This window comes from Haemaphysalis longicornis, unplaced genomic scaffold (assembly GCF_048455015.1).
Source record: "Haemaphysalis longicornis isolate Haplotype H1 unplaced genomic scaffold, Haemaphysalis longicornis Haplotype H1 scaffold_1, whole genome shotgun sequence".
Taxonomy (NCBI): domain Eukaryota; kingdom Metazoa; phylum Arthropoda; class Arachnida; order Ixodida; family Ixodidae; genus Haemaphysalis; species Haemaphysalis longicornis.
In genome coordinates this window covers 289,938,264-289,961,657 of record NW_027526203.1, presented here as the reverse complement: position 1 = coordinate 289,961,657, position 23,394 = coordinate 289,938,264, and the positions used below count along the sequence as shown (strand labels likewise).

The 23,394-nt window shown below is 47.7% G+C and overlaps 2 protein-coding genes across 4 annotated transcripts in view; one reads left to right on the top strand and one right to left on the bottom strand.

The window, feature by feature from the left end:
* The window catches only part of LOC144147865 (tachykinin-like peptides receptor 99D), an 892,456-nt gene that overhangs the window by 755,278 nt on the left and 113,784 nt on the right, over positions 1-23,394 (top strand). The window lies entirely within an intron of this gene.
* On the bottom strand, positions 1,866-2,807 carry LOC144159163 (ELAV-like protein 1). The gene has a single exon (XM_077690491.1). It carries the CDS (start codon positions 2,805-2,807, stop codon positions 1,866-1,868), a length of 942 nt encoding a protein of 313 aa, XP_077546617.1.

Here is a 23,394-nt window from a genome sequence, read left to right as displayed (position 1 = left end):
TCTGCATAGCCCCTTTACGCCTGAGGAAGACCTCGTTTGTTCCATTGATTGATTGATTGCAGGGTTTAACGCGCCGACGCAACGCAGGCGATGAGGCGTGCCGTAGTGGAGGGCTCCGGATTAATTTTGACCACCTGGGGATCTTTAACGTGCGCCGAAATCTCGTACACACGGGCGTGTTTGCTTTTCGCCTCCATTAGAAAAGCCGCTGCCGCGGCCGGGAATCGAACCCGCGACCTCGTGCTTTTGTTCCACATTTTGCCAGCCGGGAATACGTCCTAATTCGCAAGTCGCGAGAAACTCGCCATTAGTTAGGTAATGCGGATGGGATAGGCCAAGAAGCAAGAAATAGTTAACATCAGGCGTGGCATTCCACAATGCGAACATCCCCTATGAGGCGTCGTAAGCCGTACCACGATTGCAGCATTGGCTGTAACATGGGATTTCCATTTCCGCAAATGCAAAGGACAATTGACGAATAGACACTTGACTCATGATGACCAGGTTCTATATACCACTTACGGTATACGTGTGAGAGCACGGGCTTCAAAAGCGGGGTACCTGACGAATGTCAGAGAGGGGGGGGGACAATAAAATTGGATTCAAATAGACGCAGGCCTACTCACGTAACAACTTATTATCTGCTGTCATTTTTTGGCATGCTTATGTGAGTAGAGACATCGCAGGTTAAGGCAGTTTTCACACAACAGCTTTGGGATTCTTCAGGTGCCATACTTGTCATACTTGTCTGCGGTGGTACCAATGCAACTCCCACTTGTAACTCGAGGCGGAACTCCCGGTCTTAGCTGCGTCAATTCATATCATTGCTGCGATTTGTCAGCAAGAAAGTCAGGGGTACTTGGCATCACAATAGGTGTTCAAAGCAAGTGTGGGAGTATGCATCTCCCCTTCTAACCCCTTCAACCCCTCACCTCGACGTTTTTACCGCGGTTCCCCCTGCGAAGTCATGCAATATTACGTTAGCTGCGCTGCTCGGTGTTTATTCGTCAATCCTCTCACCTTGACTGGACACTGCTCCCTTGCTGTCCGCTTTTCTTCATCGTCCGTGCGGAAGTACAAAACTCGGTTCAATGGACACAGTTGGTTGTGCATTCATAAACAAACTTATATGTAAAGGTGGGGTTGCCTGCAACAGGGGATTTTACTTAACATTCCTCCTGGCACGTGCCCAAAGAAAAGTTTATTATTTCGGCAGTGCCCTAGCAACAAACCACTTCTTAATGAAAAAGAAAAAAAACAGCTCAGAAAAAAACTAAGTTCAAATGAAACAGCTCTGTACATTGGGTTCGTACATTTACGCTGAAAGAGCAAAAAAACAATGCCACATGCCCTGCATACCGTGTGAGAGGAAACACAGGGGAAGGTGATGTGAGCCTTATGTTTGCAGTCTTTGAAGTTCGGTAATTCTCTCATCTCTATTATCATTAGCATTTTAACGGCTGCCAACCTTTCATCTATAGCACCTAGGTGACGTGTTTCATTGTGTAGCCAGTACAGAATTTTCAGAAAGCAGATAAACAACAATAGGTAGGGCACAAATATTGAACAGACAGAGGATTTGGTTTTCAGAATGGTTGTTTTCGCAGTCGCTATAAAGGACAGTAGAGGAATCATAGCTGATCATGCCATATCGAGGTGTCCACAGCGCCACATTGAAATGATGATGCCTGCAGGAACTATAACCGGGGCTGAATTTCAAATACATCTACATCCAGTAATAAGATCTCTTATCACACCACCTTCTAAATTTCCGAAGCGAATCCGGCCTTCTTGACTCTTACAGTTCCTGCCGGAAGCATGTACCTTCTAAAAAACTTGCGCTGTTTGAAAGAGACACGCTGGGGTCATTGAACGTGGTGAGTCTCGTTCAGGGCTTCGATGGCTACCACGCTGTCTTCGTATGTGGCCATCGTGACAAAGCCATACTCGCTGGACAGGCCAGTGGCTGTGTCGCGGATGATGCTCACATTGAGCACTCTTCCATAGTTTGCAAGGAACCTCCGGAGAGAGCTTTCGTCCGTATCGGTCCCAATGTAGTGATCAAGCAGTGTCTCCCCGCTGGTGACTGCTGTCGCCGGAGTCATGCCGGCCATGTAGGGGTGATAGCCGTTAAGAGGTATGTGCCGGTCCGAGCCTTGGGATCGACGTTTGGGTCCTCCGTTCATGGCACCATTGGGAATACTGATGACTTGAGGAGGTACCCCGCAGGCATGTGCATGCTTGATCACCAGTGACTCGGTTGCGCCCCGTAGCGTCGTTCCTGTCAGCTTCGTCATCGCAGCTTCGGCGTTCTCACGCAAGTCGTACAGCACAAAGGCCACCCCATTGCCGGCGCCGGATTTGTCGTTTACTGGAAATTGTATGAGCTGTTGCAAGTTCGCAAATACATTTTCGGCTTGCTCAAGCGGATAGTCTTTTGGGATTCCACGAATGGAAAGTTTGGCACGCTTAATGGTCTCTCCGCCTGGCCTCGCGTATGGTACCTTGATTCTTTTGTCCAGCAGCTGCAGGCCGTTCAGGGACTCGATGGCGCACGCCGCGTCGCCGGCGTCCCGATAGTCGATGTAACCGAAGCCGCAGCTGCGGCCGGTCGCCTTGTGGCGCACGGTCTTATGTGTCGTAATGGGGCCGATAGAGGTGAAAATACGGCGAAACTCTTGGTCTGTTACGCACTGTGGCAGGTAGTTGATGATGAGGTTCGTCTTTCCCTCGTTGCCTCCGTTGTCTTGCTTGACCTCTTCTAGCGGCGGGCCAGTGGGCTTCGGGTCCCCGATGTCTGGGGCCATCTCAGCGTTGCGGATACGCCCGGGGCTGGTGAGTTGGTAGTGATTCTGGGGCTATGCCTACTCAGCAGAATTCGTTGTCCACCATCTTGACTTGGCTACCTTTCAGCAATGATGCACACACTAAAAGGGGCATTGACCAAGAACGTTGGCTTTTAGGGTCGCAGTTTCCTTAATTATTATTCCGGAGCCTGAAAAACACAAAACACAATTTAATGTAAATATCAGCTTGAAATATATTTGCAGAATTAGGAATAAAGGCACAAGCGAGAAATTCAGTGCGACTACTGCTCATGATGATGCTCTCGATAAGAATGGAGCTTCACTGGTTGCATTGCGTGAACAAACACGCATGTAGTGGTGGTGTAACAGATGTCGGCGGATGAAAAATTTGCAGGAGCCTGAATTTGCCTAATTTCTGTACCCCTATTCGTAGGGTTGAAATCCCATGTGAACCCAAATGTGTTTTCATTTTATTTATTTGCTCTTTACAGCGGCGGCGTACTTAGTACTATTTGTGTTGACTCCGACAACGAAAGACGGTCACTTTTCGCGTTTGATGAGACATCTAAGGCTTTCGCCTTAAAAACTGCGATTCCGTTGCACATTGCGAGTGTATTGATATTCTGTAACAATGCGTAGGAGTGACGTATAGCTCCTCCTCACCGCGTATTCGCGCAGAAATGAAAATGGCTTGTATGTAGCCCTGTCTAGGAGATGGCCTGCAACCTGGCATTGCCTATTTAATAGCGTCGGCGAGCCTCAGGCTGGCGGTTTGTTGACGCCCCTGACTTGCTCAGCAAGAGGAGTACGGCGGACGTGAAGTAGTTGGTGTCTTGAACTCATTGCTCGACGGCATTACCAAATTAAAATTTTCTCTCTCTATCCCTCTCTCTATCCCAAAAAACCGACCTTCCTTCCCTCCCAATTCACACCTAACACCTACCGTTTGATTGTGGCGACTAACAGATCCTTGCAGTGGACACCCGACTTGACTCGATGTTTATAAAGTGTCTTTGCAATCGCATCTTACCTCGATCCACCGCACGGAGTGGGGAGCGTCGAAGTAAGCTGAAGCCATTAATCAACTCAACCCGCTCTCGTCTGGTCCACGTGTACGGAGCTTGATCCATTTCGTCCCGAGAAGGTGTCGCCGCCGCTCCTTCCTTCACCCACATTTTTTTCCGTCTCGGGCTCCTGGCGTTAACTACTTCAACCACGCGTAGAATATAGTAATCATGTGCTGGTGACGATACGCTTAACCAGATGCATGTTTTGAAGGGCGGGGTGTATGTTCAACAGAATGTAAGCCGTCTCACATAACATTGTGTTTATGCGCAAAGAGGGCTGATCTAAGGTCGCGAACGGTAATAAGAGGTTCCTAGCTCACCAATCAATACCTCACTCAAGCCCTCAGCACCACCAGCGTCCGATAATTGACACCATTCGTTCCTCGTGCTGTCAGGGAAAGGGAAGGGCTATGCCTGCAAGAAGATTAGTTCGGTATGCAGGCTAGGATGACAACATGCGCCAATGTCGTCTCAGCGCCGTCGTTCTCGGGAATTATCTCGCCTATTTAGGCTTTCCCCTTCCACGCTCGAACCCCTCTCCTGTTGTTCAGGACTTTCACCACGCGCCGGGCACTTGCGCGCACGTCCCCCTTTAGTCGCCCGCTAAAGGGACACGACCTTTAATCTCATCGGGTGCAGAGAACGAGTGAGGAGAGAGCCAGTCGTACATTTTTTATTGCGGCATTTTGCCACAGGGCAAACAGAGGCAGTTGAGATAGATAGTAAACCGAAAGAAAGGAAAGAAAAAACGACATGATGCGAGTGTCTTCATGTACTACAGAAAACTGCAGAGTCCAGTTTCGGAAAGCAAGTCCGACAGTTTCTTGCGAAGGGGGTCGTGCTTCCACCATTGAATATCGGGAGGGCGGCCTGGGCCATGTCCTGTGGCCCCCTTCTGTCGGACTCGGAGTGGTTGGAGCCCTGAACACGTCCCTAGGTAGTGATCCCATGTCGCCTCCGGAACAGGGCACGCATTGGTACACCCTGCGGCAAAATAGGCCGGGGCACGCGAGCGCGTGGCAAAATGCATCGCCGCGACATCTGACGTTGCACTTCTGGTGTCGAGACACCGATGTGCGCGTGCGCGTCCAATCCCTGCATATTAACCTTGTCTTTTCCTTTACTTCAAGGGGCAAGCTGATAGTATTGAGCGCTTGGCGCTAGGGGTAACTTTTTATGCTCGACAACCCGTCTCGCTGGCACACGCTTCGGCGGCGAACGGCGAGGTGCTCTATCCGCCTGCCTATGTTCAAGGACGCATTGCATCGAGTTTTCAATATCTTAGTTTTAAGGGCGATAGCGCTTGTTTCGCTGCATAAACGCGAAACTTTTGGTCTGTGTCTGTGTCAATCAATTCAACGCGATATTGCAACCTATTGCTATTTTAGTTCTTTTTTGTCACGCCCACGACCACGCCGATCTCTACTCGCGTTTTTTTCGTCAATACCTGCCTTTGAACTTGTGCAAGGTTACTTCTCATCACACCTTATTCAAAAAATCTCTTTCTCGCCTGAATTCTTTTCCGCGTTGGTGTGCTCATTTTTAGTTACCTACCAACGGCATGTTTTAGGCGAAAAATACCAAGACGCGATGGGATATATGTGGCCCCGGATGGCCACCGAGACGGGCAAGACATGTTAGAACGGTGGTTTGGGCAAGGGCCCTATTCTCGACTGCACAAATTGCCGGCAATTCTGGCAATTTGCCGGAAGTCTTTTCTGATTGGCTTTCAATTTTGGTCACGTGCTTCCGGTTGACAAAGCGGTTGTGTGTGCTGTCGTCATTTTGACGTTTCATGTCGTTTACGGACACCAGTTCTAAAGTTTGCCTTATTTCTCGTTACTAAAGGCGCATAATTCTTGGCCGGCAATGAAAAACCAGACTAAATGCAGCGGACATGACAACGTAAGCCTGTCTTTGCTATTACACAACAATACTGCTTGAAATACACACCCCCTCTGTGAATGGCTGAGAAGGCGTGACGTAATTTAAACAGTTGGCGGGAACGATTACGTCATGCATTGGCAACTTCAGCCTGCTTAAAAGGGACGTAATTCTACGTAACAGCTTGAAAATGGCGGCTGTTTTTGTCGTAAAAAACAAGCAAAATAGGGCAAAAAATGGCCCCGGCTTACGGCACCGCGAAATGTGCGGCAATTTGCAGCAGGCGCGGTTTCGCATGCGCGCTGTTAAAAGCATGTTTCCTACCGAAACCAATTATAGTTTCAACTGCTTCTAAGTCAGTGATCATGGAGCATACAAATAACGTACAGTATTTTGCTTTTATGTTTGGCAATAAAATAAAAATATTTTGTTTGGCGTAATCGCAACATAAGAGGGCAGTACAAGCCTCTCCATGACAAAGAGAACCCAATGCATGACATTTGTCCATACTCGTCGTAGTAGCTGTTGGGTCACATGATCGAACTCAAGAGAAAAATAACCAAGAAAAGTGACTATTTGGTTCATTACAGCGCTGATTGAAGTCGAGCTTGACGAATGAGTGAATCGGCAACATCGGTGTGCTCCACGGTTATCAGGCGCAGCGCTTCGCTGCTCTTATGTGTCATAGAAGCGATGGTCGCGACCGACTTTTTCTGTGATCACGCCATAAACTTGTAACATAGCAGCAGACGATGGCGTGGCGGCGGTGGCGGCAGGGAAGGTGATAACGCAACAAAGCTTGCATTGAAGCAGAGAGCCCAGCTATGTTAATAAAAGCGATTGAAAGAAATAAATAGATACTGTACAAAAATTGTGTGATGTTCTTTAGCTCGACATCCGCCTTTCACTCGCTTTTGGATCAACGTTACTCGATTGCCTTGTGGTGTTGACGCCAAATTTGACCACCACAAATGTGTTTTTCTTGTCAGCCTCAGCTACCGTCTTTATTTTTATAGTACATGCCAAATGTTTTTATATCTTTCTTGCACAGTATTTGATACCTTGGTAGCGATCTTTATGAGTGTCTCGTCAAATTACACTGCATGTGGTCATAGCTATACGTGCATCACGTCACTGATTGCTTACGTCGTGCTTACGCAAACAAACATGGGCGAATTGCCGGCAATTTGTGTAGTCGAGAATAGGGCCCCAAGGGCCCTATTCTCGACTGCACAAATTGCCGGCAATTCGCCCATGTTGTTTTGCGTAAGCACGACGTTAGCAATCAGTGACGTGCTGCACCGATAGTTATGACGAAATGCAGTGTAATTTGACGTGTCACTCATAAAGATCGCTACCAAGGTATCAAATACTGTGCAAGAAAGATATAAAAACATTTGGCATGTACTATAAAAATAAAGACGGTAGCTGAGGCTGACAAGAAAAACACATTTGTGGTGGTCAAATTTGGCGTCAACACCACAAGGCGATCGAGTAACGTTGATCCAAAAGCGAGCGAAAGGCGGATGTCGAGCTAAAGAACATCACACAATTTTTGTACAGTATCTATTTATTTCTTTCAATCGCTTTTATTAACATAGCTGGGCTCTCTGCTTCAATGCAAGCTTTGTTGCGTTATCACCTTCCCTGCCGCCACCGCCGCCACGCCATCGTCTGCTGCTATGTTACAAGTTTATGGCGTGATCACAGAAAAAGACGGCCGCAATCGCTTCTATGACACATAAGAGCAGCGAAGCGCTACGCCTGATAACCACGGAGCGCACCAATGTCGCCGATTCACTCATTCGTCAAGCTCGACTTCAATCAGCGCTGTAATGAACCAAATAGTCACTTTTCTTTGTTATTTTTCTCTTGAGTTCGATCATGTGACCCAACAGCTTACTAGGACAAATATGGACAAATGCCATGCATTGGGTTCTATTTGTCATGGAGAGGCTTGTACTGGCCTCTTATGTTGAGGTTACGCCAAACAAATAATTTTTATTTTATTGCCAAACATAAAAGCAAAATACTGCACGGTATTTGTATGCTCCATGATCGCTGACTTGGAAGCAGTTAAAACTATAATTTGTTTCGGTAGGAAACATGCTTTAAACAGCGCACATGCGAAACTGCGCCTGATGCAAATTGCCGCACATTTCGCGGCGCCGTAAGCCGGGGCAATTTTTTGCCCTATTTTGCTTGCATTTTGCGACAAAAACCGCCGCCATTTTCAAGCTGTTACGCAGCCTTACGTCACTTTTACGCAGGCTGAAGTTGCCAATGCATGACGTAATCGTTCCCGCTAACTGTCTAAAATACGTCACGCCTTCTCAGCCAATCACAGAGAGGGCGTGTATTACAGGCATTATTGTTGTTGCATAGCAAAGACAGGCCTACGTTGTCATGTCTAGCACTTTTAGTCTGGTTTTTCATTACCGGACAAGAATTATGTGCTTTCAGTACGTAGAAATAAGGTAAACTTTAGAACTAGTGCCCGTTCACGTCATAAAACGTCAAAATGACGACAACACACACAACCGCTTTGTCAACCGGAAGCACGTGACCCTAATTGAAAGCCAATCAGAAAAGACTTCCGGCAAATTGCCTGAATTGCCGGCAATTTGTGCAGTCGAGAATAGGGCCCCAAGACATGTTATCTGTTAGATTGGGACCGAGCGAGCAACGCACACTTCACCGCCGAAGCGTGCGCGAGCGAGGCATGTTGGCGAAAAAAGTGACCCCTATGGCCAAACGCTGAATGTGATCAGCTTGCATGGCTGCTTAAAGTGAAAGAAAAGACAGGTCAGCGAGCGTGGTTGGACGCGCAAGCGCACATGGATGTCTCGACACCAGAAGTGCAATGTCAGATGTCGCGGCGATGCATTTTGCCACGCGATCGCGTGCCCCGGCTTATTTTGCTGCCGAGTGTACATGTGGTGTCAGTGCCGTTAGCAACGAAGAGATTCTGCCGCGTGTTCGCACATGTTTATCCGGTTGGCTGAATTTTTATGGCGCTATTAAGTGTCTGGCTTAATAAAGCTTACAAACACTGCTAGGTACTCGTAATGAAGTTCACAAAGTTTGGCTGAAAATTTATGTTGGTGTTCTTTTTTTGTGTGTTTGTGTGTGTGCACCGCCAATGCAAGTCACACATGATGCACGATCTGGTATCACTGCTTTTCTACGAGTAGTGGGGAAGAACCTGAATACTTTAATTGTTTGGAAAGGTTTACGACTTATATCCGAGTGCTTGCGATCATTCCTCGTAGCAGTCTGCCTCCAAGACATTGAGAGTCACTCTTTGTTTTGTACACATTCCTAAACGAGTGTCTCCATGTATTGCTTTACTGGTGAAAAAAGTAGAGTAGGGACATGGCGTGAAACTAGACATTACCGATCGCCAGCTTTATTGCGTACTTTTTGTTCACGGCCCGTAGTTGTATTCTTTGTAACAACTCAAATGAATCCACCAGCCAGCCCATCACATCAGTCAAGCTCCTAGTCCTTTGACCTGTTTTTTCTCTTGTTCCAGTATACCTTTCCTTTTCAGCAATGATCGATGTTCACAGGCTGCAGCTCTTCGTGGGCAAACAACGATCATACGGAAGAAAACGATAAGACCTCGATTGTTGTAATACATTTACACCATGAAGAGCATTTAATAACTGTTTCCACAATGTCGGAGTCAATTTTCGAAGAATAAAGCCAAACAACACTATTTTGTTATCGCCACTACGCATTCAATTTCCGGCTGTGGTGCCCATGCACCCATTATTACTCTCGCACTTGCTTCCCGTACTGAGCCTATCTTTCCGGTAAATGCTTGGCTTGTTTTTTTTCTTCTCCAAATGCTACTTAACGTGTACAGTCTGGTAATGAACATTTTAGGAAAGTGAAGTATTGAACAGCCACGAAGATAACGCACGCAACTACTTATTTTGAGTCCGTGAAGCTGTCTGTATTTCTGTATTTCGCTGAAAAGTTCCAAAAAAAGGCTCCTAACTCAGAAGGACCCACAGAAGTGCGGTTGCATTTTCTGGGGGAGAATTTACGGCAGTAATTGTCGACGCTTTTTCTGGTGATTTCATGTGAGCTCACTTACGGCATTTATTTTTTCTTATTTCTGTCTCGTATTGACGTCTCCATGGACCAAAAACAAAGCTCGTCGAGAATATGTTGAGCCCCCTTCGGAAAAATACTTTCTAAGCCTTTAAGATGTTAACATTAAGATGTTAAAAGGAAATTTAAAATATTTCTGTTAAATCGTTTTGCTTGAGCTGAAATTCGCAGGTGCAGTTTTCGGACCGCAATTTTCAACATGGACTAGATTGAGAAAAAATCGGGGAAGACTGCCAACACTTCCTCTTATGTATGCGTACGTGGAAATAAGCATCATTAACTAAGACTCACTAACCATTTACAAAACCGCTGTTTCTATCGGTTCCTCTCGAGGAAATGTTACTAGTTATGAAGGCGTATGATTGCGAAGGAAAAAAAATAATGTAGGAGCTATACCACGCGATGAAGGGGGATGGCCAGCATGGCTGCATAGGTCCATCCGGTTTGATTAGTGGAAATTTATACTCTCTGTCATTTTTTAAATGCAAAGCATTTCAGTAACTCACGATGTCACCCGCGTTGGCGTCCGTAGTCCACGTCCGCATCGCTCCCCCGTACACTATATAAAAAATTATCCACTCCTCCACTCCGCAACGATGGTTGAACACGAAGCGTTCTTCGCGTGAAATCAAACGGCAAAGGGTCGATGTCAAATCCAGCGCGATCATAAGTCCAAAATGCGTGCGAGTCAAAGTTAAAGCTCAATGAGTCAAAGTCAAAACTCAGACGACAAGGAACCGCTCACAAGAAAGCTTCGCGTTCAACCATCAATGTGCAGACAGTGAGATCCCGTTTTAAAAAAAACATCCCCCTCGCGAGGGGCACGATCAAATGCAGAGCATTTCTGCGGGGGGGGCGCGCCTGCAAGTCGTATGGATTACGTATTGGTTGTTGTTGTAATTGTTGTCTTCCAGCGTAGACATTGTCGATGAAGTCGATGGTGAAACGTGCCGTGAACCCCCTGCCGCGGCTATGACACAACGTGGAGCGGCTATGACGCAACGTGGCGCGGCTATGACGCAACACAATCCAACACAATTCACTTTAATCCAATCCAATCCAAATCCAAGCCAATCCAACCGAATCCAATCCAATGCCCCTCGCGAGAGAGTATTATAGCGCCGAAATCGCCACCACGCGAACGCGTGATGCTGACGTCACGATCACGCCACAGATGTTAGCGACCGCAGCGCGCGCGAACGACATATGTCGTTTAAGCGCGAACCGACCGCGGCGAGAGAGCGCGATGCGAGCGCCCCACCTGTTCTTGCGCGCGAACCCAACGCGGCGAGAGAGGGTGTTGCGCACGTCCCCACCTGTTGTGCGCCCGAACCGAACGCGGCGCGAGAGGGCGTTGCGAGCGGAGAGAAGGCGATGAGGACGCGGGGGAGAGGGCGCACCTCAGGCCGACGGTTGAATGAGTCAAGGATATAAGGCACGTTCGTAACCTTTAGTTCTGTGTCGGCTTTGTGGCTCAGTTGGTAGAGTACCGTGCACCTTGCGTTCCGCCCGCAGAGTCGTAGGATCGAAACCTGGCGCCGGCAAGTATTATTTTTTTATATAGTGTAGGGGGAGCGATGCGGACGCGAACTACGGACGCCAACGCGGGTGACATCGTGAGTTACTGAAATGCTCTGCATTTAAAAGAGCTCCCTGCGACACCAGAAGCTGCGTTTGTTCCACATCGAAACTACCGGGTCATTCCCGAACCTCATTGACGGTGACAAGCACGCAGCCGGCTGGTAGGCTGACAAGAAGAAAAGCGAAAGCTTGAGTAAAATGTTGTGCCAGCAAAAATTCGTTCCTATATACTTTGGGCAGAGTGCGGGGGGAGGGGGGATGAAACGAGGTATATATGGTCATGACAGTATAAATAAACCTCAATATTTTTACTCCTTGGTTTCAAACAGCCGCGATTATAAATGATTGGCCATAACACACATATTCTCCCGTTTTTCTTTCCCCGCGTGCGTCTCGCAATTCACTCCGAGTGTGTGGGTGATCAAAAAGAACCTGTGCAATGAGGAATGCAAGCGAAGTTAATGATTTGCAGCCGGGTGTTATTAAAAATCAGTTTCACGTACCCAATGCTGGCGAATGTTTCAAATCGTGGAATTCACGAAAATTACAGGCACGCAAAAGAGGTTTGATAGTACCCAAATTTTTGAAAATTTCGAGGTAAGCGGAGTGTTGGGTTAAGCGAAATGCGAAAAATGTATGGCCAGATCACTGGAATAAGAGCTAGTGCTGGTAACAAACGCTCCAATGCACAGGGACGCTTCCGGAATACAGGCAAAATAATTTGCAGAAAAAAACAATTTTTTTTAGGTATTGCGGGAAAAGAACTGCGTAATGCTCCCCTGTTTCGCCTTCGCATCTGGTCCCAAAAAAGTGTTCTCGAGCTTCTCAATGCCGCATCAACTGTTGGTCGCCAACGCTATATTCTATCTTGCTGTGAAGCAGGCAAAGCATATGTTTTTCTTGTTCCTGCCGGTTTTGCCACTTCTTGAGACACGTCGTCGTCCACATGATCAGAAGCGTCTACCCCAGCTATATCAACGATGTAGGCGTCGGACAGCACTCCGCTAACGGGACATCGGCCGCGCACAGTGCGTACCCCGCGCAAATTTGCCGTTCGCGATGGTGTTCGGCGCGTAATGGGAGGTAAGCTTTAACCGAGAGCTTATCAGCTGCCTGCAGCGGATGTTGCATTGCGTCCTCTTTGTCAACATTTCGAGATATCCGTGATCCCAGAAAAGACGTTTCGAGACAAAGGGTGGAAAATGTCGCCTATGGCAGGTATATGCACGGCAAAAAAAAGGTTTCGACTTAACCGATGTTTCGAGATATCCGAGTTCGAGTTATGGAGAAATCACTGTATCTGATGACTGAAGGTGATAAAACTTCGTATGCATGTGCACACGTCTTGTTTTTTTATTCGGCCTTTACATTTAACAGATTCCCAGTTGACTGGACGTAACTGAGGGGGCCGTGAAGACGAGCGCTTAAGGGCCTCCAGATCAACGATGCGAAAGGTCAGAAGGCACCTGTTCGAGCTGCTTTATTTACATACACGTACAGGGGACAACATCTTGGGAAACTTGCAAAGAAAGACGGTTCCAAAGAGCCATACAAAAAAGCGGAGCGCCGACACACCACACACACATTTTCACACGCTGACAAATCCATCAGTTAACAACGGCGGGGGTATTCACTAAGAACGATTGTTTGCTTGGTAATGTAGCTGAAGTCCCGCATGATGTTTCCAAGCTGGAAAACGATGCCGTGCCGGCAGTGTTCCCGAAGCCTTCGAGTATGTGTAGAAATCGGTTCGACACATACTCGGGGGCTAGCGTAGCGACACGATTCCGCGGCTTTTACAAGGCTCGATCCTTCATAATACGCGAAAACGTACTCCTGTGACTTCACGCTTCGGTTATAACTCTTCGTACTGGTAAAAAACAACTTATTTGGCTAATCTGGTTTGTCGACAGAAACGGATAGGGTTCGAAAAGGGGCAGCTAAAATGGGCTGAACCCGTCCAGAAGTAGGGCAGAACTACGAAGGCAGCAGCGGCACGGCAGAGCGCCGTCCGCTGCTGCCCATCGCGCCGGCCGGCCACCGCGCTCCGATTGACTGCAGCGCCGCCGCTGCATGCATCACGGAGGAGCCCCCTTCGCGGCCGGCGGACGGCAGACTAGCACATATTTCTAGGGACCATAGCGCAACTCTGCTCCCCAAGAAGAGCTATATACAGGAACTCTAGGCCGAACTGCATCGCTGCGCCGCGTATGGGCGCCGACGGGAACCAAGGGGCGCCGGTCTAAGAGTGTGTTCGCACTGCCCTCGCCGCCCTATCTGATATGCTTAATCGCCGCTCTGCTGAAAAGGCAGTGCTGGAATATAGAGGGTCGCTGCTTGCATTGCCGCTCGCAGGCATCAGCGGCGGCCGAATCTGCCGCTGTTGAGCTGGGGAGGCTACGCGCGCTCGGAAACGTGCCTTGTTGCGCGCTGTAAAGGGTAGCATAAAATGCTAGGCCGATGCGGTTTGTCATAGCAAGTCTTTGCGATATAATTCATTGTAAGCCGGCAACAAAATTGCCCTGGACACTAGAGAAAGCAGATTCACAGAAATTTTTGTTATTCGGAAAAAAAAAAATCTCGCTTCCAAAATTGTTCTTCTTTGGGTTTCTCCCAAGTTACTACTACATGCATGCCGCTGAGTTCAGGTCTGTTTTAAAGAAAGGAAAATACAAAATGCCCATTCGGTAGACATTCTGTATGAAAGAACGTCGTAAAGAATAGATACAATCGTTGTCTTTATTACAGCGCGCCTCATAGGGTGCATATTTTGTTGTCGAATTAAAACCGACGTTGTTTGTTTTAACGAGCACCTTCTATTAGTTAAGAAAATGTTGCAGATTTGAATTAAACCATTTGGCTCTGTTATGTCGATGGTAAGATAAAGAAAATATTAATTAGCTGATGCTTGGACGTGCGCCGTCAAGAAATTCAGTGCCCTTCCACTCTGTGAAGAATAATGGACCAGCGAAGCTGTGGTGCGTAATTCTTAGCCGATAATTGTCATATAATTTATTTCCCGATAGCTCCAGTAAAACAACAGGTGCCGCTTCGAACTCGTGACGGTGCGTAAAAATAATGATCAGAGCTGTTAAAAACAAACATATATGAAGGACCCCCGAAAACTGCAATTGATGAAAAAATAAAAATAAAGCCCCAAAATTAGTTACGCGACCGTAGTGGTAAGCTTAATCATGTAGCCTTACGTGAATATCCAAACCTCAAAAGACCGGATCCCCGTGTGGAAAAGAATCATAAAAGACATAAAAGCGGTCACACGGCCTTATAAAAGGAAATGTCTTCTAATAATGCCTTTGTGCTTAGAGGTGAACCGACTTTCAAAAGATCGGTGTAACTTTGGTGTATGTAGGGTAGATTTCTCACATTGCCTTTTGCGCCGTGAAGCATGGCCAGAGAGAAATAACTTTATTTTCCAAGCAAGTTGGCATAAGAACGCGAGGTGGCCGCTGGCCGAAGGCTGGCGGCGATGCTGGCGGCTCGGTCAACCATGAGTTGACAGAGCCACCCCCGGTTGCGAGCTGCCCAGCGCGTCCTCCCACGGCTCGATGCTGCAGATTGGGGGGATGGGTTGAGACGACAGGCCACATGGTCTCAGTGAGAGTGTCAAGGGAGTCACCGGAGGGACATTTAGGGTAAGGGAACTGAGAGGGATGGGTCTTGTGGGGGAGGAAACAACTGACAGTAGAGGGGGGGGGGGGGGGAGGTCTGGAGGGGCGCTCCTGAGCGGTGGTAAGGGATTTGTGGACAAAGGGGGATATCGGCGCCGGGCGAGACGGTGATGCTCCATGGCTTCGTATTAGAGCAATCGACCGCGGGCCGACCGAGCACCGTGTTAGGGCGTCTCGGGGGAGTATGATTGCAGAAAACGGCTCCAGATTTGGTGTTATTGAATTAACAGTGAAGTTGTAAGCGATACAGAATTACTGTTTGCAGTTAATAAATGACCATCTACGGAGGAAGTTTGATTACAGAAAACGACGGTAACTGTTGCTTTACCGGAACTATCGGGAAATAAATTATGTTACAATTGGCCGCTAATACGACTCTAACATTACACACCACTGCTCCGCCGGTCATACCACTGCTCCGCTGGTCATACTCCGCTGGAAGGGCGCTAAATTTTTCTAACGGTGCGTGTTGAAGCATCAGCTAATATTTTTTATAACAATACATATATTTTTTTAAATTCGCATCAGCTAACATTTTTTTAATTAGAATCGACATAGCAGCACCAAAGGGTTTAAAAGCTGTACCATTTTCTTACCTAATAAATGGTTCTCGAAAAAAATAACAACGCAGGTTTTAACACTTTCCGTACCTTGAAAAAAGAAAAATGCACCAAATTTACTAAAAAATGTTTTTCTCTCAATTGAAAGAGCTCTTTTTTGGGAATTAAATGGCACCATTATTTTTATAAAACAATGCTCCTATATTTATCTAACTATGTAGAAAAGATTGCCCTGAGATGGCTTCAAACGGCACCAATATTTCGTTGAAATAACATTCCTTTATTTCTTTAATGGTGTAAACAAGAGTGCTTGAAGATGGCTTCACCGCATGGCCTCAGTGCTTCTGAAAAAGCGCCATTGGGGCTCCAAAATGACCGATGACGTGTATGTGGTCATGACCGATGACGACCGTACTCCTCGTCATCGGCCATTTTGGTACAAAATCGCATGACGAGTATAGTCATCATGACCGATGACGACCATGCCCGTTATCGGTCATTTTGGTACAAAATCTTATGACGACTATACTCGTGAACGGGAGCGAAAGGGTTAATGCGACAACAAAATATGCGCCCTATGAGGCGCGCTGTAATAGAATACAACGATTGTATCTATTCTTTACGACGTTCTTTAATACATAATGTCTACCGCATGGGAATTTTGTGTTTTCCTTTCTTTAGAACAGACCTGAACTGAGTGGCATGCACGCAGTAGTAACTTGGGAGAAACCCAAAATTAAAAAGAAAAACAATTTTGGAAGCGAGATTTTTTTTTTTCGGAATAACAAACATTTCTGTGAATCTGCTTTCCCTAGTGTCCAGGGCAGTTTTGTTGCCGGCTTGCAATGAATTATATCGCAAAGATATGCTATGGCAAACCGCATCGGCCTACCATTTTAAGCTACCCTTTACAGCGCGCAACAAGGCACGTTTCCGAGCGCGCGTAGCCTCCCCAGCTCAACAGCGGCAGATTCGGCCGCCGCAGATGCCTGCGAGCGGCAATGCAAGCAGCGACCCTCTATATTTCAGCGTTGCTTTTTGAAAACCGTCATGCCCGGAATGACACGTCAGCAGAGCGGCTATTAAGCATATCAGATGGGGTGGCGGGGGCAGTGCGATTGAGAAACTCCGTGGAAGACTCGTCCGGCGCACGTCCGGACTCGACTACCTTTCCGCGCCGCTATCAGATGGGGTGGCGGGGGCAGTGCGATTGAGAAACTCTGTGGAACACTCGTCCGGCGCACGTCCGGCGCACGTCCGGACTCGACTACCTTTCCGCGCCGCTCCCCTTACGGCCTTCGCGGGGTACTGCCACATGGGTGGCAATTTGTGAAGCGGGGAGTGCGTGGTTGCGCATCCTGCGATGTGTAATATATGATAGTTTTTAAGAATACATGCTGCTTGGTTGATTATTGGGTTTTACGCACCGACGCTACACAGGCAATGAGGCGCGCCGTTGAGGAGGGCTCCGGATTCATTTTGACCGCCTGGGTATCTTTAACGTGCGCCCAAAATCTTGAGCACAAGGGCGTTTTCGCTTTTCGTTTCCACCAGAAAAACGCCCGCCGCGGACGGGAATTGAACGCGCGTTCCTGGGCTACGAATAAATGCTATTTGGGAGTAGCCCTTGTCCCTCTCGTCCTCCTTCGTCCTTGGTGTAATTTTTGGCGTTTTACACGCCTACATTACGCAGTTCTTGTGGGGTTTATCGTTTTTTTATTCAGTATAGTTATACGAAATATGCTACGTTCCCGAAATTGTATAAAGCTTGGCACAAAATAAAAATTTATTTGTCACGGTGTGTATCAAGTTAGGCATGTGGCAAGCGAATGTACATACGTGAACAACAATTGCTCTTATCTTATTGTGTAAACAACTGCGTTGCGTATATCTTGTTTATATATCAGAACAAAAAAAAATTAGGCCGCAGCAGTTACAGCAACTACCCCGTTTCATGCGGAAATGCCGCCGAGAAAGCTCACTGGTTATGTCGTCGACGCTCAAGCTGCGCCCGCTCTTGCCTTGCGGGGAGACGCGGCGACGCGGAGCTTGAGGTGAGGGGGTGCTGCACTCGTGCGGTCGCCCCCCCCCCCCCCCCCCCCTTCCCCTCCCCCAATCTAAGCGTCAGAAAAAAGAAGAAATCCCATGCGCCGGACTGGGATTGCGAAGGCCGTAAGGTGAGCGCGGAAAAAGAGTCGAGTCCGGCCGTGACCAGCGCCCCTTGGTTCCCGTCGGCACCCATACGCGGAGCAGCGGTGCAGTTCGGCCGTTCGGACACCGCTCCCGTGCTCCGTTTACCCTGCGTAGACCTGTACAGCTTCGCTGTAAAAGGACAGTTTTATAGGAGCACGAATATGTAGGAGCAGGAACGTGCAGGAGCAGAACATGCTTGCATCCAACTAAGATGTATGACGCCCCACATGCACACTGGAGTACAATTACAAAAATGTGGGCGCATTCTGCGTGGTCATTTGACCCCGTCGGCCGTGGGAACGCTAGTTTGAGGGCACTGTTCGCTCCCGCTATTCACACCAGTAGCAACATTCGCAGACGGTGAACGAATGAGGATAGTTTAATGGATTGTAGAGATCACCGTGGCACAAAACTTGCCCCACGACTCTATCAAAAGGGATAAAAAAGAATGAACCCGCCGAGATGGCTCAATGACTAGGCGTTGTGCTGCGGAGCACGCGGGGACGTTGGTTCGATCCCGGCCGTGGTGGCTACTTTTCTGATGGAGGCGAAAAGCGAAAACCCTCGTGTGTCGAGATTTTGCATACGCTAAAGATCTACGAGTCGTCAAAATTAATCCGGAGCCATCCACTACGGCGGACCTCATAGCCCAGGTGTAGCTTCGGCGCGTTAACCCGTAACCAATCGATAAAAAAGGATGAAGTTTGCATCACACACAAGCACGCAAGCATCCAACTAACATGTATGACGCCCCCCACGCACACTGGAGCACAATTACAAAAATTGGGCGCATTCTGCGGAGTAATTATCAGCTGTCAGGTAGCGGTCCCAGAGATTGGTTTTGGGAGGGGCGAATTTTTTTTTTTTTTGAAGGGGGGGGGTTGGGGGGGGGGGAGTTGGGGGGGGGGGGTGAATAAATAACCGCTCACCTCCTTGCGCCAGTTCTGTGGAGGAGGTGATAACCATGCAGGCGTGTGCGCGCATGCGGTGTAACCCGCTTGTGCACAAAGCACTTAGCGACACAGTGGTTTTTGTCGCCTCTTAGGTGGTGCAATGGATGGCTCGAGCCCGCATTTCTGACGGTCGCAGCACGTTTGCGGCCTCGCACAAGTGGTATTTAACCTCGGGCAAGTGGAATTCTTAAAAAAAAAAAAAAAAAAAAAGAAGCTGAGGACCTCTTTGGGGAAGGGGGGGGGGGGGGGGGCAGGGGCGATCGCTACTGTGTCAGGTGCAGATGCCTTCACCAAAAGCCTAGGTGTCCCGAAACGAGGGCGTACGCACAGCACATTCTCAATATATCCCCGAGAAGGATACAGGCCTGAGGCGAGAGTGAACAAGAAAAAGACGCCTAAGTAACGGACCCAACGACGTGGAAGGCGTGAAGGGTCTCTCGCGTAATGATGGATGGCGCACTCTATAGGTACTCTCTAAACCATGGTCACCTCAGAGGGGGCACCACGAGAGAACGTTTTTCTCTCGCTGTAATGGATGGTGTATCAAGTACGCCCCGACAGGGAAAGCGCATGCATCCATTTAGCCCGCAAACGCGCTGGAGGTGTCATCACATAAATCCTGCTTTCATTATGCACAGAGGGGTAAGTGGGAGGTCACTAGATACATGTTATATCGACATAGACAGACTGTTCTTCCCAAAGATGAACGGTGGAAGGTATGCTGCACGGGGTTACTGTGTAATGTGTATTATTTGATCATACCGAATTGACGATTCTCACAGAGTACTTGTTGCTCCCCACGTACGCCCTGATGTAATGCTCTCGAGTCTTTGAAGATGTAATGAAATGAAATGAAAGCTGTAAAGAGGACCGCTGCGAAGCGATTAAAGCTGCATTGAAGGACCGCTGAAACACTTTTTGAGCTTTGCAAACACTTTATAGCGTAGTTAATAAATGCGTCCAGTCTTTAGATCATGTGGCCACGAAATATCTCCGTCGAATACTGCTCTACGAGCATCTCATAGTTTAGAAAACTCACTAAAGAATTTTTGTTCGTTCCCCATGTTTTTTCTCCGTAGGCCTATGTGACATCCCAGCATCTGCACGGCCAATATGGGCCTGGCTCCTTTCAGTAGGCGCAGTGAAATTATTCCGCAGCCATGGTAAATAAAATTGCAACGAGAGCAAAGTCACTCAGTGCCTTTCCGGTTTGGAGATGGCTGTAGCTTTATCACAGTGCTTCCAAATCGAGACACGTGGGAAAAGGACCAAGAATTATGTTAGTTCTACTGCGAGCCCTTTGCATGCCCTCTGAAACAGTGCGACATCATGAGTGCAGGCGTCCAGTCCTGTGTTTAAGTGGCCACTAAATCATATACGAGCCAAAATTGCTGCCCTCCGCCCATCAGATAGCTGAGGAACTCGCTTAATTAAGGGAGGTTTCTTCCTATGCCACATCCTTTGATGTCCGGTCCCTCCTTGCGGGCCAGTGTGGTGTGAGACAAGCAATGTCACAGCTATTAGCCGTAATATTGTTAATGGCTGCAATTAAGGCATTCCAGAAACGCACGAAATAAAATCGCAACAAAGCGAAAGCAGAGGCCTAAGAATATACCTGCTACGGAGAGCAAATGATGGAGTGTAGCTCTCGCAGTGCTTCCAGGCACGAAGTGAGAAAGCGCAATCTCGACCCAGTTTGAGATCCATTTTAGTGACCCTTGGGTTTTTATCATGCCGGTTGTCAACGTGCACCAGAGCGCCAGTTCTCCTCTCTGGAGCAGCGAAGAAATATGGGGCTTAAACAGTAAATCAGAATGATACAATCGAGGAAAAATCAGGAGGACTTGTCGGTGTTTGGGACGGGCTTTATTTTCCCCATTGTAACCTGTGCTAGAGGGCAGTTGTTGAACAACGTAATTATCAAACTTAGCGTAGGTGGAGCGTGTCAGTTACCAATTCTTCTAAAGGTGGCCGTGTATAGCAAAAAGTTAGTGAAAGACTATTCTCCCGCACACCTTGGAAAAATTTCGTGGAAGTAAAATGACACACTATATGCAGAATCACTGGAATGAGACATATAACCCAGTGACACCGGGTATATTCTACGCACACTCTTCTGTCAAGCAAGGCACTCCGCAAATTTTAAAGTTTTTTGTAGGTCACTTCTTTCATTACGATGAACCTAGCAGGCTCGGAAAGACCATAGATGACTGTAAATGTAGAGAACGAAGCAGCCTGCTTTAAACCCTGGACAGCTCCAACGGCTGCACCGCGAGCAGGCACTAAACGGAGCCACAATTTAAACTGAATTTGCATGAATGATATTCACAGATTCTAAACTTATGGAGGTTTACTGTGTAGCGGGAGACTGGTTTTACGTTCTCGGAAAAAGAATTGCATTAACGCCTCCGTAGTTAAGACTTAAGAGTGCCGAGTGCCATGCCCTGCAAAAAAAAAAAAAAAATACTATTCCCGTTTGAACTGAGGTCTATCCGATACTGATGTTCTCGTTGTGGGAGACCACAGTATAGGGTAATATACTTTTCTGGCGGCATTTGTCTGTACTTTTCATCGCCTTGGTGCACTGACCTGGAACAGCGAATGCTTGCATTGGCTTTGGGGCTAAGAGGTACCGCATTTTCACTTAGCACGATGTGGACAGGTCGCTCGCTATTTACGCATTCATTTCGCCTCTAAAGGCAGCTTCGTATGATGCCATGCCGTATAGCCGCCAGCAGCATTTTGATCGTGCGTCGAAGTTGCTCATAAATGTGTGCCTGGTACAAAATACGGCGGCAACAACTATTCACTCCCTTACACTGCGACATCATTTGCGGAATGTACTACAAGGCACTCATAGATTCCCATGTGTGTTCATTTAGGTGTAATAAAACAAAGCATTCGATCTTGATAACTCGCCGTTACAAATAATTACTTCGATTCCCGGTGTAACCTTCTCATGCCCTCGCTGTGACTGACGAAATAAAAGAAAGCGCATGTCACTTACCCAACGCCTTTTGACTTACCCAACGTACGATGAGTTACCCAACGTACGATCACTTACCCAACGTACGATGAGTTTGACGCAGCTACGGATGCCATGCAGACAAAACGAAAGTTTGGTTCATTCGAAAGATTGCCTCGTTAAAATCATACTGACACCGATTTTAACGCACACTTCACTCAAATAAGCTATATGATTAGGAAAAAAGGGAAAGGCCATGCGACACACTAGCTCATTTCCGGCAACAGAACCTATGACGTCATATGCCCAGCTGTGCGATTGTCTGAGGCCGGCAAAAGCAAACGCAAATTAGGCAGGGCTTATGAGCTTGCCTAATGAGATATTTCCACTTAAATGTAATGCATATTCATTTTACAGAAGAAAGAATAGGGGGGTAAACAAAGAAAATTACGGAAATACACGTAAACTTAGAAGTAACAATGCCCATTGCTGTGAGTAGTGGGCGCTTCCTTTAGCTGCACAGCAGTCCGCCGCTTTGGAGTTGTTTTACACGATACTAACCAATCGGCGTAAGCGACGTTGCCTTGCGTGACCCTGTTTGTAGAGCATGCTCCATGTTTCACGAAAACATTACTTTCTAGCGTAACAAAAACAAGCCAGCTGCAAATACGGTCAAAAACAAAATAATGGTGGACAACGGTCCTCGGCTGACTATGGTAGCGCCATCTGGGAGGACTGACGGTAGCAAGGCTGCAGAGCCTAATGACGCACAGGAAGTTCGTTTGAATACCCGCCCTCGTGACTTCATGACACACGCCACGAAAACACGATTTGGCGCAGATGCAAAAGTTTAGCATAAATTGATTAATTTCTCAGGGAATACGGCATCGTTTGCTGCCGGACAAGCGCTTTGGGCATTATAAAACACTAAATATTTTGAATAAAACAAACTTGTATTTTGTCTGCATCGAACCATTTAAGGCTACCTCACGTTAATCCTAACGAGGGTCATAGCACATAATCTCACCGGTGTATTGGTGAACGCTCACCCCCAGGATTTTTAGTTTAGTGTAAGCGCAAATACTCACACAGTGATACGTACCCACATAGTAGGTTTCAGATTTGTAGGGTTTAGCGCACCGAAGCTACAACTGGGCTGAGGCGCGCCATAGTGGAGGGCTCCAGATTAATTTCGACCCCCTGGGGATCTTTAACGTGCGCCGAAATCTCGAACACACGGGCGTTCTTGCTTTTTGCCTCTATCAGAAAAGCGGCAGGGAATCGAACCCCGCGTTATTGGGCTCAGCAGCAGAACGCCTTAGCGATGCCACCGCGGCGGGCTTATCCACAGGGTATCACATACCCCCAAAGGTGTATTGCCTAATGCGTTCCCAAGGTTTTTTTATAGTGTGTGAGTCCCAAAGCTCACGCAACTGGACCAGCATAGCACTTAGCGCATATACTCGCTGATGCAGGAGCCGGAGACCAATGCCACCGTCTCTGCGGAAGTATGTGGTGCCCACAGCAGTGACGGAATGCTAGCCTCCTGTGCAACAAACCGGGAAGATACACC

What these genes read in the sequence shown, in the direction of transcription:
- LOC144159163 (XM_077690491.1), bottom strand. Translation starts at nt 2,807, where the DNA reads ATGGCCCCAGACATCGGGGACCCGAAGCCCACTGGCCCGCCGCTAGAA.